Source organism: Sapajus apella, unplaced genomic scaffold (assembly GCF_009761245.1).
Source record: "Sapajus apella isolate SASKATOON/1434 unplaced genomic scaffold, GSC_monkey_1.0 scaffold22, whole genome shotgun sequence".
Classification (NCBI taxonomy): domain Eukaryota; kingdom Metazoa; phylum Chordata; class Mammalia; order Primates; family Cebidae; genus Sapajus; species Sapajus apella.
In genome coordinates this window covers 8093459-8106950 of record NW_022436962.1, presented here as the reverse complement: position 1 = coordinate 8106950, position 13492 = coordinate 8093459, and the positions used below count along the sequence as shown (strand labels likewise).

General features: G+C 43.2%; 1 protein-coding gene across 11 annotated transcripts in view; it reads right to left on the bottom strand.

Annotated features, from left to right (window-relative positions):
- Positions 1-13492, bottom strand: part of MDM4 (MDM4 regulator of p53) — a 36819-nt gene that overhangs the window by 22646 nt on the left and 681 nt on the right. For 8 of the 11 annotated variants that reach the window (XR_004272152.1, XR_004272153.1, XR_004272154.1 and 5 more), the window contains exons 2-3: positions 2474-2586; positions 1650-1724 (exon numbers count right to left, since the gene is read on the bottom strand). Coding sequence is in view for 8 of the 11 variants with exons in the window: in XM_032288896.1 (XP_032144787.1) it covers positions 1650-1724; positions 2474-2586 (188 nt within the window). In the remaining 3 variants the exon portion in view is untranslated. Of the gene's footprint in view, positions 1-1649; positions 1725-2473; positions 2587-2710; positions 3253-10813; positions 11301-13492 lie in introns of those variants that run through there. The other 3 variants (XM_032288890.1, XM_032288892.1, XM_032288893.1) reach the window with 3 other exon arrangements.

Here is a 13492-nt window from a genome sequence, read left to right as displayed (position 1 = left end):
ATCTCTATATAAAAAAAAATTAAAAAAATGCGGGGACCCCCCCCTGAAGACCCAACAGGGCGCCACAGAGTCCCCCCGGGGTGCCAGAGGGAGACTGTCAAAAAAAAAAAAAAAAAAAAAAAAAAAGAACAAAAAATAATGAAAACTGCTGCATTTAATTCCTGCCTCAAAATACAGCCTATACATCCAAGTGTCCTTTTTTTTTGAGACAGGGTCTCATCTGTCAACCAAACTGGAGTGCCCATCACTGTAACCTTCGCCTTCCAGGTTCAAGCGATCCTCCCACCTCAGCCTCCCAAGTAGATGCTGGGACTACAGGGGTATACCACCACGCCTACCCACTTTTCCTATTATTTTAGAGACGGGGTTTCACCATTTTGCCCAGCCTGGTCTCAAATTCCTGGGCTCAAGTGATCCACCCGCCTCACACTTTCCAAGTGCTGGAATTACAGGTGTGAGCCACCATGCCCAGTGGCCTGCCCCTGGGTCGTCCCCCTCCCCCCACAACTAGGTTTCTGGTTTTTGTTTTCAAGAGAGAGGGTCTCACTCTCTTGCCCAGCCTGTGGTGCAGTGGTTGCCATCATAATTCATTGAAACTTCAAACTCCTGGGCTCAAGCGATGCTACAGGCATGCTCCACTCAACCTGGCTTATGAATTTTTGTATGTTTTCTAGAGATGAGGTTTCATCATGTTGCCCAGTCTGGTCTCAAAATCCTGGGCTCAAGCAATCCATCCACCTCAGCCTCCCAAAATACTGGGATTACAAGCGTGAGCCACGGTGCCAGGCCCAAAAAGTGTCTTTTTCATCCTTATTTGCTCTGCATTTTAATTCAATGAATTCATGGTTCATCTTATGTTTATCTTACAACACGCTTCAAAAGAAAGGAAATATGATATTCAACTTAACTGTCTTTAAAACAGAGTAAAAGTTGCCCCTCTGATACCTAAGGAATAGAACTGAGGCCTGATTTCAAAATTACTCATTCACTGGCTTATATTTCTACACTGTTCTTTTTTTTTTTTTTTTTTTTTTGAGACGGAGTTTCGCTGTTGTTGCCCAGGCTGGAGTGCAATGGCGCGATCTCGGCTCACCGCAACCTCCGCCTCCTGGGTTCAGGCAATTCTCCTGCCTCAGCCTCCTGAGTAGCTGGGATTACAGGCATGCGCCACCATACCCAGCTGATTTTTTGTATTTTTAGTAGAGACGGGGTTTCACCATGTTGACCAGGATGGTCTCGATCTCTTGACCTTGTGATCCACCCGCCTCGGCCTCCCAAAGTGCTGGGATTACAGGCTTGAGCCACCGCGCCCGGCCCCACTGTTCCTTTTTTTTTGAGACGGAGTCTCGCTCTATCGCCAGGCTGGAGTGCAATGGCACTATCTCCGCTCACTGCAACCTCTGCCTCCCAGGTTCAGGCAATTCTCCTGCCTCAGCCTCGTGAGTAACTGGGATTACAGGCATGTGCCACCACACCTAGCTCATTTTTTGTATTTTTAGTAGAGATGGAGTTTCACCATGTTAGCCAAGATGGTCTCGATTTCCTGACCTCGTGACCTGCCCACCTCGGCCTCTTAAAGTGCTGGGATTACAGGCGTGAGCCACCATGCCTGGCCAACTATTCTTAAAACTGAGAATTTTATGGCTTACCTCTTTAACAGTGAACATTTCACCTTGCGCACCTGCTGCATGCAAAATCTTCAAAAGTGGCAGTTTTGGTCGTACCTAATGTAAACATAAATAAATGTGCTATTTACATTTCAAGTAGGTTTCTGAAACTATGGAACAAAAGAACCTCTTTAAACAGCTTCCCCCACTTTTTTTTTTTTTTTTAAACAAAGTCTTGCTCTGCTGCCCAGGCTGCAGTGCAGTGGTGTGATCACAGGTCACTGCAGCCTCAATCTCCCCAGCTCAACTTCAGCCTTCAGAGTAGCTGGGACTACAGATGCACACCACCATACTGGGTAATTTTTCTATTTTTTTGTAGATAGGGGGTTTCACCATGTTTCCCTGGCTGGTATCAACCCCTGGGCTCAAGAGACCTGCCTACCTCAGCCTCCCAAAGTGCTGGGAACACAGGTATATGCCACCTCACCCAGCAACACTCCCACATCCCCCCTATTTTTAAAAAAGAGACAAGGTCTTACTCTCTTGCCCAGTCTTGGGTGCAGTGGTTGTGACTGTAATTCACTGCAGCTTCGAACTCCTGGGTTCAAGTGATCATCCTGCCTCAGCCTCCCAAGTAACTAGAACTAAAGGCATACCCCACTGCACCCAGCTAATTTATTTTTTTTTAGAAATTTTCTGTAGAGACAGGGGGCTCACTACGTTGCCAAGGCTGTTCTCAAACATCTGGCTTGAAGCGAGCTTCCTGCCTTGACTTCTCAAAGTGCTGGGATTACAGTCATGAGCCAGTTAAACCTTAAAGAAAAAAAAAAAAAAAAAAAAAACTAGAAACACCCAAAATGATTTACCTGATTGGTTTGTCCAGGAGAGATCCTACAAGCACTGTCAGATGTTGAACACTGGGCAGAGGTGGAAAATGATGTCATTTTGGCAGTGAAGAAACTGCAGTCTGTTGGCAAAACTAAATAGAAAAAAAAAACTTTGTAAAATCTATTCTAACACAGAAAATTTCCTATTTAGCATTCACAGAAAGGCAACCAGCAGAAGTAAAAAACAAATATGACACATAAAATGGAGCACCCTACACAAATGCTGTATACCCTTGCTGAGGTTCTGCATATCTTCAGACAACCTTCTAGTTCAGATCCTGCCAAACCGAAGAATTTAATTAAGTATAAGAATCGTCCATGCTTCTGTCAGGTGAAGCCTGAAACAGAAACAGTTTCAGACATGCTTCAACCTCCTCGATGATGTTAATGAATGAGTAAACTGTTTTAGCTGAAAGTCAAATCCTTATCTTCCCAATGGTTATCGGGCAGAGCCCTCTCTAGATGCAAGACTGGGGATTTACCAAGGTGAGTCATAGGTTTAAGATTCCAACAAGACTTGTAGGAAAACCTCTAAAACATGTTGGAACATGTCTTCACAGAGGACCACAGTAAACTAAAAGTCAACACTTTCAGTTCCAGTTAAAACAGCTTTTAAATCAACCCCAAAAAGAACATGGCAATTATAAATCTACAAAACGGGTTAAACCAAGATGGACACATAGCATCAAGGAAAAGATGTAGCATGAACTGAAAGAAAGGTTAATGAAAATCTTTTGCCTATTATCAAAAAAAAAAAAAAAAGCTACAGAGAAGAAAAATAGATTTTTTAATTTTTTTTTTTTTTTTTTTTTTTTTTTTGAGACGGAGTTTCGCTCTCGTTACCCAGGCTGGAGTGCAATGGCGCGATCTCGGCTCACCGCAACCTCCGCCTCCTGGGTTCAGGCAACTCTCCTGCCTCAGCTTCCTGAGTAGCTGGGATTACAGGCACGCGCCACCATGCCCAGCTAATGTTTTGTATTTTTAGTAGAGACAGGGTTTCACCGTGTTGACCAGGATGGTCTCCATCTCTTGACCTCATGATCCACCCGCCTCGGCCTCCCAAAGTGCTGGGATTACAGGCTTGAGCCACCGCGCCCGGCCTTAATTTTTCTTTTTTGGAGTCTGACAGTTTGTTAATGAGGCCTCGCTCTGTCACCCAGGCTGGAGTGCAGTGGCTCAATCTCGGCTCAATGAAACCTCCACTTCCTAGGTTCAAGCGACTCTCCTGCCTCAGTCTCCTGAGTAGCTGGCGCACACCGCCACACCCTAAGTTTTGCATTTTTAGTAGAGACAGGATTTTACCACGTTAGGCAGGCTGGTCACAAATTCCTGACCTTGTGATCCGCCCACCTCAGACTCCCAAAGTGCTGGGATTACAGGCATGAGCCACTGCACCTGGCCAGAAAATAGATTTTCAAATAAACTTGCTTGAGTTAACCTTCATTCACACTGTTTTTCTAACAAAAAGGCAATAATTATTAAAATTGATTACTAACAAGCCACATCAGGGAAAGAGTAAAAGAATCTTAGAAAGACAATCAATAGGCCAGGCGCAGTGGCTCACACCTGTAATCCTAACACTTTGGGAGGCTAAGACAGGCAGATCACCTGAGGTCAGGAGTTTGAGACTAGCCCGGGCAACATGTTGAAATCCTGTCTCTACTAAAAATACAAAAACTAGCTGGGTGTGGCATGTGCCTATAATCCCAGCTACTCAGGAGGCTAAGGCATGAGAATCGCTTGAACCAGCAAGGTGGAGATCTCAGTGGGCCAAGACCTTGCCACTGCACTCCAGCCTGGGTGACAGAGTAATACCCTGTCTCCAAAAAAATTTTTTTTAAATTTTAAGACAATTAGCCAGGCTCAGTGGCTCATGCCTGTAATCCCAGCACTTTGGGAGGCCGAGGAGGGTGGATCACCTGGGGTCAGGAATTCAAAATCAGCCTGGCCAACATGGTGAAACCCTGTCTCTACTAAAACTACGAAATTAGCTGGGCGTGATGGCACATGCCTGTAATCCCAGCTACTCGGGAGGCTGAGGCAGGAGAATCGTTTGAACCAGAGAGGCAGAGGTTTCAGTGAGCTGAGATCTTGCCATTGCACTCCAGCCTGGGTGACAAGAGGGAAACTCCCTCTCAAAAAAAAAAAAAAAAAAAAAAAAGACAATCAATAAATACACTGGTTGAATAAAACACAATCCCTCATGCTTCTGAAAAGGCTTATAGCTGTAACAAAATATAAATTCCTCCCTCTCCTATTACCTTCCTTTGCTACAAAATAGGAAGTCAAATAGAAAACAAGCACAACTTAAAATTTAAAAGCTATGGGGCCGGGTGCCTTGGCTCACACCTATAATCCCAGCACTTTGGGAGGCTAAGGCGGGTGGATCACGGGGTCAAGAGATCAAGACCATCCTGGTCAACATGGTGAAACCCCGTCTCTACTAAAAATACAAAAATAAGCTGGGCATGGTGGCACACGCCTGTAGTTCCAGCTACTCAGGAGACTGAGGCAGGAGAATTGCTTGAACCCAGGAGGCGGAGGTTGCGGTGAGCCGAGATTGCGCCATTACACTCCAGCCTGGGTAACAAGTGCGAAACTCTGTCTCAAAAAAAAAAAATTAAAAGCTTTATGCCCAAAAGAAAAAAAGTAATTTTAAAGCTGGCTTTTAATGTGTGGCTGTTGATCTCATCCCCTACTTCCTCATTCACTTTCTTCTTTTAGAGATAGGGTCTCACTCTGTCATCCAGGCTGGAGTGCAGTGGCACAATCATGGTTCATTGCAGCCTCTCAACCTCCTGGGCTCTGGCAATCCTTCCACCTCAACCTCCCAAGAAGCTGGGACTTCAGGTGCAAGCCACCATGTCCAGCTAATTTATTTTTTTGTAGAGTCAGGGTCTTGCTATGTTGCCCTGGTTGGTCTCAAATTCCTGGGCTCCTCCTTCAGCCAAAGTGCTGTAATCCCTGGGATTATAGGACTAGGCTACCATTCCCAGCCTGCCCTCCAGTTCTTATCCCTTTTTTTGTCTCTGCTCAAATGACAGTTTGTCAACAAGGCCTCACGTGAACAGTCATTTTGAAAACTAAAACTCCCAACCACTTCTATGCCCTATCTCCTTCCCTGCTTTATTTTTCCCTACCAACCTTATTACCAACCAAAAACACGATATACTTTATTTATTATGTAAAACATAAGCTTCAAGTGGGCAGGAATTTGTAACTATTTATTTATACATTCCCAGTATCTAAACTATATACGTGGTAGAGCAACATGGTAGATGGAAACATTAATAATAATATGTAGTTTCCAAAAATGGCTCCCAATGAACCACGCTCCCTAACTGGCTCTATGACTTAATAGAATGCAGCACGTGATAATGTGACAATTCCAGGCCTGGCAGGTTGTTTTGTACTTTTGGAGGTGCCCAAAATCTGGCTACCCTACTGGAGACCATGCAAAAAGGCTACAAGGAGAGGGAGATGCAGTTGCCCAGCTGAGCCCGACTCTTAGCTGTATCCTCCAAAGCACCACACATCTTCCAGCCCCAGTTGCCACCTGACTACAACAAAGCACTCACTCAACGGTCTTGAGGTGTCCAAAAAAAAAGGAAAGAAAGGAAACACAACGAACCATCACACACATTCCAGCCCCAGCTGCCACCTGACTTACAGCTGCATGACAAACCACAAGAACACCAAAACTATCCAACTCAACCCGTCGCTCCACTGAATGAAAAATAAAATGACTGTTTCAACTCGCTAAGTTTTGGGGTGGTTTATTCCATAGCATTAGATAATTGAAACAAATGGTAAAGGCTCATCAAGCCTACGATGTACCAGACATACATATAAACCCATTTAATACCAAAATAGCCCTACTATGTAGACATTATCCTTATTTTATACAGCAGGAAAGAGAAACATAAGTTATTTGTCCAAGATCACCCAATGAGTAAGTATTGGAGTCGAGATTTCAAACTCAGACAAGCACTAACATCCCCATTTAGCAGCATTTTTCCCCATTAGACCTCAAGTGCACAGAATTAACCTCTTTTATTCAAGACATACTCTGTTCATCCACACAGGGCCCATTTTACTTATGTTTACCTTTTTATAACTTGAGACAGGGCATTGTACTGGAAGTACAGTGGAGTACTCCAGGCTGGAGTACAGTGGCACAAACATAGCTCACTGCCACCTCAACCTCCTGGGCTCAAGCCCTCCTTCTACTTCTGTCTCCTGATTATCTAGGACTACAGGCATGCGCTACCACACCTGGCTAATTTTTTTCACTTTTTTTGTAGAGACAGGTTTTTGCTATGTTGCCCAGAATAGTCTCAAACTCCTGGCCTCAAGTGATCCTCTTAACCCAAGTGTTGGAGTTACAGGTGTGAGCCACCACACCTGGCCTTATTTTTAATAATGCAACCATCATCCACAAACTAGGATGTCTGACAATAACCTATATTTAACCATAACATCCCCCATCCCATTCTGCTGCCTTCCTGCAATAATCATCCTGATTCCTATTGTTTTCATTTCCCTTGCTTTCCTTTTTATACGTTTTACTGATCAAAACGGATTCCTAAAAAATATTTTTGGTTTAGTTGCTCTTAGAAAAAAAAAAGCAGTGATGTTGCGTGTAATTTGGGAGATTCTGTTCCGCTAAAATAGATTAATTCCTACTGTCACATCAAAATTCATTTTTTATAGATTTTTGTTATCATGGTAAACTATACATACTAAAATTTAGTTTTAACTTTTTTTTTTTAAGAGACAGGGTCTCACTCTGTTGCTCAGGCTCATTGTAACCTCAAACTTCTAGGCTCAACTCCTGGCTCGGCCTCCCAAGTGGCTAGGACTATAGGTTGGCACCAGCACACTTTAGCTAATGTGTTTGTGTGTGGGGGGGGAGGGGCACCAGCACACTTTAGCTGGTGTGTGTGTGTAGACACAGTCTCACTATGCTGCTCAGGCTGGTCTCAAACTCCTGGCCTCAAACAATCTCCCGCCTTGGCCTCCCAAAGCCCTGGGATTACAGGTGTCAACCACTGTACCCAACTCATTCTATCCATTTATAAGTGTTCAATTCAGTGACACTAAGTATATTCCTAATGTTATACAACCATCACCACCATCCATCTCCATCTAGAACTTCATCATCCCAAACTGAAACTCTCTTATTAAATAGTTCCTCCATTAGCTTCCTCTCTAGCACCTCGTAACCACCATCCTACTTTCTGTCTCTATGAATTTGCCCAGTCTAGGTACCTCATATAGGTAAAATTATACATTTGTCCTTTTTATGTCTGGCTTATTTTACTTAGCATGGTCAAAGTTCATCCATGTTGTAGCCTACTTTTATTCATTTTTCATTTGACTTCTGTATATCCTGTATTTGATAAACATTTGAGTTGTTTTTTAGGGTTTTACTGTTATGAACAGTGCTACAGGTTGACTATCCCTACTGGAAATGTTTGGGTCCAGAAGTGTTTCCAGTTCTAGATTTTTTTTCAGATTTTGAAATATTTGCATCACACATACTGGCTGAGCATCTCTAATCCAAAAATCCAAAATCCAAAATGTCCCAATGAGCAATTCACTGTGGGCATCATGTCAGTTTCAGATTTTAAAGGACTTCAGATTTATGGACTTAGGATGCTCAGTCTTTTATTAACATTCTGGTACATGGCTTAAACAATCTTTTATTCTCTACTATGGTTTTAATAGCCCCAATGTGGCAGTATTGAGAGGTGTGGCCTGTAAGAGGTAGCTAGACTTTAGGGTTCTTTTTAATCTGGCTTGTTTTTACCTTTAACGGTAAGCTTAGTTCACTTAGTGTAACTGATAAATATGGATGTTTTCACCATCTTATAATTTAACATTTTGTCTTACTCTGTTTCTTTCCGATATGTCACTACCTTTTTAAAAACCTGCATGTCTCCCTAAAATAAGAATTTTAGGCTGGGTGTGGTGGCTCACGCTTGTAATCCCAGCACTTTGGGAGGCCAAGGTAAGTGGATTGTTGAGTCCAGGAGTTCGAGACCAGCCGGAGCAACATGGCAAAACCTCAACTCTACAAAAAAATATAAAAATTAGTCCAGCATGGTGAAGCACACCTGCAGTCCCAGCTACTCAGGAGGCTGAGGTGAGAGGATCACTTGAGCCTGGGGAGTTGAGGCTGCAGGTGAGTCATGATCATGTCACTGAACTCCACCTAGGTGACAGAGCAAGACTCCATCTCAAAAACAAAAACAAAAACAAAAAAAAAGAAAAAAGGGTGAGTGCTGTGGCTCATGCCTGTAATCCCAGCACTCTGAGAGGCCGAGGCAGGCATATCACGAGGTCAGGAGTTCAAGCTCAGCCTGGCCAGCACGGTGAAACCGTCTCTGCCAAAAAAAAAAAAAAGGTAGCCGGGCATGGTGGCGCACATCTGTAATCCCGGCTACTCAAGAGTCTGAGGCAGGAGAATCGCTTGAACCCAGGAGGCAGAGGTTGCAGTGAGCCGAGTAAAAAAAAAAAAAAAAAGAAAAAAAAAAGATCTTTAGCATAACATCACATGGATTCTAAATTCTGACGTAGATATGTATTTTTTGTCCTTTCTTCGTTTTTGTTTTTTTGGTTTTTTGCCTTGGCCTTTAAGTCAATAAACAAGACCAAGGAATCAGACTATCTTTACTTCATATATTTATTGTAATTGTTCTCAGGTTTGAGTATCTCAATACTTCATCCAGCACTGTTTTCAATGCAGGTCTTTTGTGTAGTGAAGGTTCCAAGACCTCACATATCTGAGAATATTTTTATCATTCCCTCCTATTTAAACTTATGCGGTTGGCTATAAAATTCTAGTTTGCCCTTTAACACTCTGAAAACACTCTCGTCTTCTTGCATTTAGTGATGCTGTTGAAAACTCTGAAGTCAATTTAGTTTTGCTCCTTTGTATATGACCTTTTCTGAGGCCCCCACGATTTTCTTTTGCTTTGATTTCCTTAAATTTGACTGTAACGTATCTAAGAGTCAGATTCCTTATCTCTCATCCTTAGCACTGTAAGGGACCTCTGAATCTGAGGTATTTCTTTTTTTTTTTTTTTTTTATTGTAAAGGAGAGAATTACTCCATTATTTCTTCAATACTTCCTTTTTATTTTTCTCAAAGACTTTTATCAGATGTCAGTACCTCTATGCCTACTCTTATCTTTTCATTTATATTTTTAATTTGTTCTAGATTTTCTCCTTCTAAAATTCTAATTCATTCCTCAGTTGTATCCATTCTGTTATTTATTCTATCTGTGATTCCATAACATTACACATGGAATAAAAAACAGAATGTATACAGCTGTTTTGAGACAGGGTCTCACTCTGTCACCCAGGCTGGACTGCAGTGCCGTGATCAAGGCTCACTGGAACCTCGACCTCCCCAACTCAAGCAAGCCTCCCACCCTGGCCTCTGGAGTAGCTGGGACTACAGGCATTTACCACCAAACCCAGCTAGTTTTTTTTACGTTGCCCAGGCTGGTCTCAAACTCTGAGCAAAAGCAATCCTTCTCAGCCTCCCAAAGTGCTGGGATTACAGGCACGAGCCACCATGCCCGGCCAGTGTTCTTTATTTCAACCACTGTATTTTTCATGTCTACTATTTCTGTTTGGTTCTCTCGGTCTCCACTTATATTTTTATTTCAAATTGCCAACATATTCCCTTATTTCTTTTAGGATGATTATCAGTCTACCTATAAACTCTTAGTCCATTTGTTCTAATATTTATTTCAATGAAGTTTGCATGTTTTCTCTTAAAATATCTTTGCTTATCTGTTATTTTTACCCAGAAGACAGATATCAGTTATTGTGACAAGCAAATATAGGTGAAATCCAGACTCTAGTCCTTATCAGTAAAGTAGAAAGCCATAATCACTCTCCATCTCACATAATCACTACTCATATCAGGGCTTCAACTTTCATTTCCCAGGCAGAAGCAGCATTATGATTGGAATCCGGCAAGACCTAAGGATTAAGAGGGTAAGCCACAGAGAAGCGATTGCCTGAAGTCAGTCACCACCTGTTTTCCCCCTACTCTTCACAAGTATGGGCTTCTCTTATACCCTGATTAACTCTTGAGAGAAGTGGACTAGGGCTCTGAGTTACGGCAGATGTGGAAAAGGGTAATTCCAAGATAATGAAGCAGGGGAGAAACTAGAGCAATATTTCAATAGTTGCCTTGCCCAATGGTTTTATTCTCCCACAGCCATGCCTGGCTAACTGCTGTTTCAGGTCAGCTGCTGCCTTCCACCTCCTACCCCCAACTTCCATCCAGTTTGAAACTGACCATGTGTGTTTCTCCAGTATTTTCCCTTTATAGTTCCTTCAAGAATGATTTTCAGGAAGAGAGCCCCAGCCATGGTGGTTAAGTACCTTCGTAGGCACAGGAATTGACCACTTGGCAACTTTGAAGAATTTAAACAAAAATAAAGGTTTCTTACATTACTTTAACACCCAACACAAAGTTCTGTATCATTAAAAAGATACTGATTTAAGGGCCATGGAAATTCAGAGCAGAAAAAACTACTTTTGACTGCCAGGCAGAGGAGGAATCAGAGAGAGGGAAAATAGGAGTGGAAGGACTTTAAAATGGGAGCATACTGCACAAGTTGGTGAAGATCTACTTTTAATAGCTTTAAAAAAATACATATATACCAAAAAGAATGGGAGAGAAAACATTATAAGCAATGGCACTGTCAAGATTTTATGCGAAAAATGAAGTCAGTTGAAATTCCTTTTGAATACACCAGTTACATACTGTCACCCGCCACCCTCCTTTTTTTTTTTTTTTTGAAAGAGATGGGGCTTTTCCATATTGGTCAGGCTGGTCTTGAACTCCCGACCTCAGGTGATCCACACATCTGGGCCTCCCAAAGTGCTGGGATTACAGGCATGAGCCACCGTACCCCCTAGCCTTTTTTTCTTTTTTTTGGAGACAGAGTCTCTCTGTAGCCCAGGCTGGAGTACAGCGGCAGGATCTTCGCTCGCTGCAACTTCCACCTCCCAGGTTCAGGCAATTCTTCTGCCTCAGCCTCCCACATAGCTGGGAATACAGTCGCATGTCACCAGGCCCAGCTAATTTTTTTTTCATTTTTAGTACAGATGGGATTTCACCATATTGCCCCGGCTGGGCTTGAACTCCTGACTTCGTGATCTGCCTGCCTTGGCCTCCCAAGTTACCTGCTTTTAAAAGAGAAAACTATTTGGCTTAAAGAAGTCAAATAACTTGGCAAGTTTTTCCATATAAGTGGAAAAACTTACACTTTTCCACTATAATATGCTGCTGTTTAGTAGTAACATTCAGTTGCTCACACCAGAAAGTTTAATCCTCAATCTCTCCCTTTGCCTCTATTATCACATCCATAACCCAATCTTGTAGATTTATACTTCCCAAATAACTCAAAACCTTCCCTTCTCTCCATCTGCATGACCACTTCCCCAAACCAAAAAGTGTTATTTCTTGCTTGGGTCACTGCAATAAATTCTATCCTAGTCTTTCTAAATCCCACTGAAACTGTACACTACAAAAAAATACTTTTTTTTTTTTTTTTTTGGGACGAAGTTGTGCTCTTCTTGCCCAGGTTGGAATGCAATGGCATGATCTTGGCTCACCACAACCTCCACGTACCAGGTTCAAGTGATTCTCCTGCCTTAGCCTCCCTCCCAAGTAGCTGGGATTACAGAAAGGCACCACCAAAGGCTGGCTAAGTTTGTATTTTTAACAGAGATGGGGATTCTCCATATTGGTCAGGCTGGTCTCGAACTCTCGACCTCAGGTGATCTACCCGCCTCAACCTCCCAAAGTGCTGGTATTACAGGCATGCACCAACTCATCCAGCCTGCCAAAAGCATTTTTTAAAGAAAAAAAATTCTGACCAAGCACAGTGGCTCACACCTGTAATCCTAGCACTTTGGGAGGCCAATATGGGTAGATCACAAGGTCAGGAGTTCAAGACCAGTCTGACCACAATGGTAAAACCTCACCTCTACTAAAAATACAAAAATTATCCAGGCATGGTGGCACATGCCCACTTTTTTTGAGACTCTGTCTCAATAAAAAGGAAAAACAAACAAACAAAAAAATCCTATAGTGTCAGGGCCTGGTCAACAGCTTGCTACTGCTGTAAGATGAAACACATGGTCTAGCGCCTCAGCACCTTTTCAGTCTTACCTTGCTCTATTCAGTCTTAAGCCTCAGCCACACTGATCTTTCAGTTTTAAAACAGGGCCTTTGCACACATTGTTCCTTCATTTGGAGCACTGTGAGTTTTGCAGAAAACTGATTCATCCTAAACCTTAGTCTCAGGTTAAATGTCGCCTATTCAACAGTCATCAAGAGATGCCAGGCCGGGAGCAGTGGCTCACGCCTGTAATCCCAGCACTTTGGGAGGCCGAGGCGGGCAGATCACTTGAGGCCATGAGTTCCAGAGCCGCCTGGCCAACATAGTGAAACCCCCTCACTACTGAAAATACAAAAATTAGGGCTGGCTGCGGTCGATCACGCCTGTAATCCCAGAACTTTGTGAGGCCGAGGCGGGCAGATCACGAGGTCAGGAGCTCGAGACCAGCCTGATCAACAAGGTGAAACTCCGTCTCTGGTAAAAATACCAAAAAAAAAAAAAAAAAAAATTACCTGGGTGCAGTGGCGTGCGCCAGTATTCCCAGCTACTCCCGAGGCTGAGGCAGGAGAATCGCTTGAGCCAGGGAGGTGGAGGTTGCAGTGAGCGGATATCGCGCCACTGCACTCCGGCCAGGGTGACAGAGTGAGACTCCGTCTCAAAACACATACACACGTTTCTCTGAGCCCTATCTCGATACTATCTGGAAGTTTTGGTGTGGCTCCAACACGAGCATTTTCAAACAAGCACTCAAGTGCCTCTAAGGCAGACCTTCCGCAGCCCTTAAAAACTTAACACACGTCGGCCGGGCGCGGTGGCTCACGCCTGTAATCCCAGCACTTTGGGAG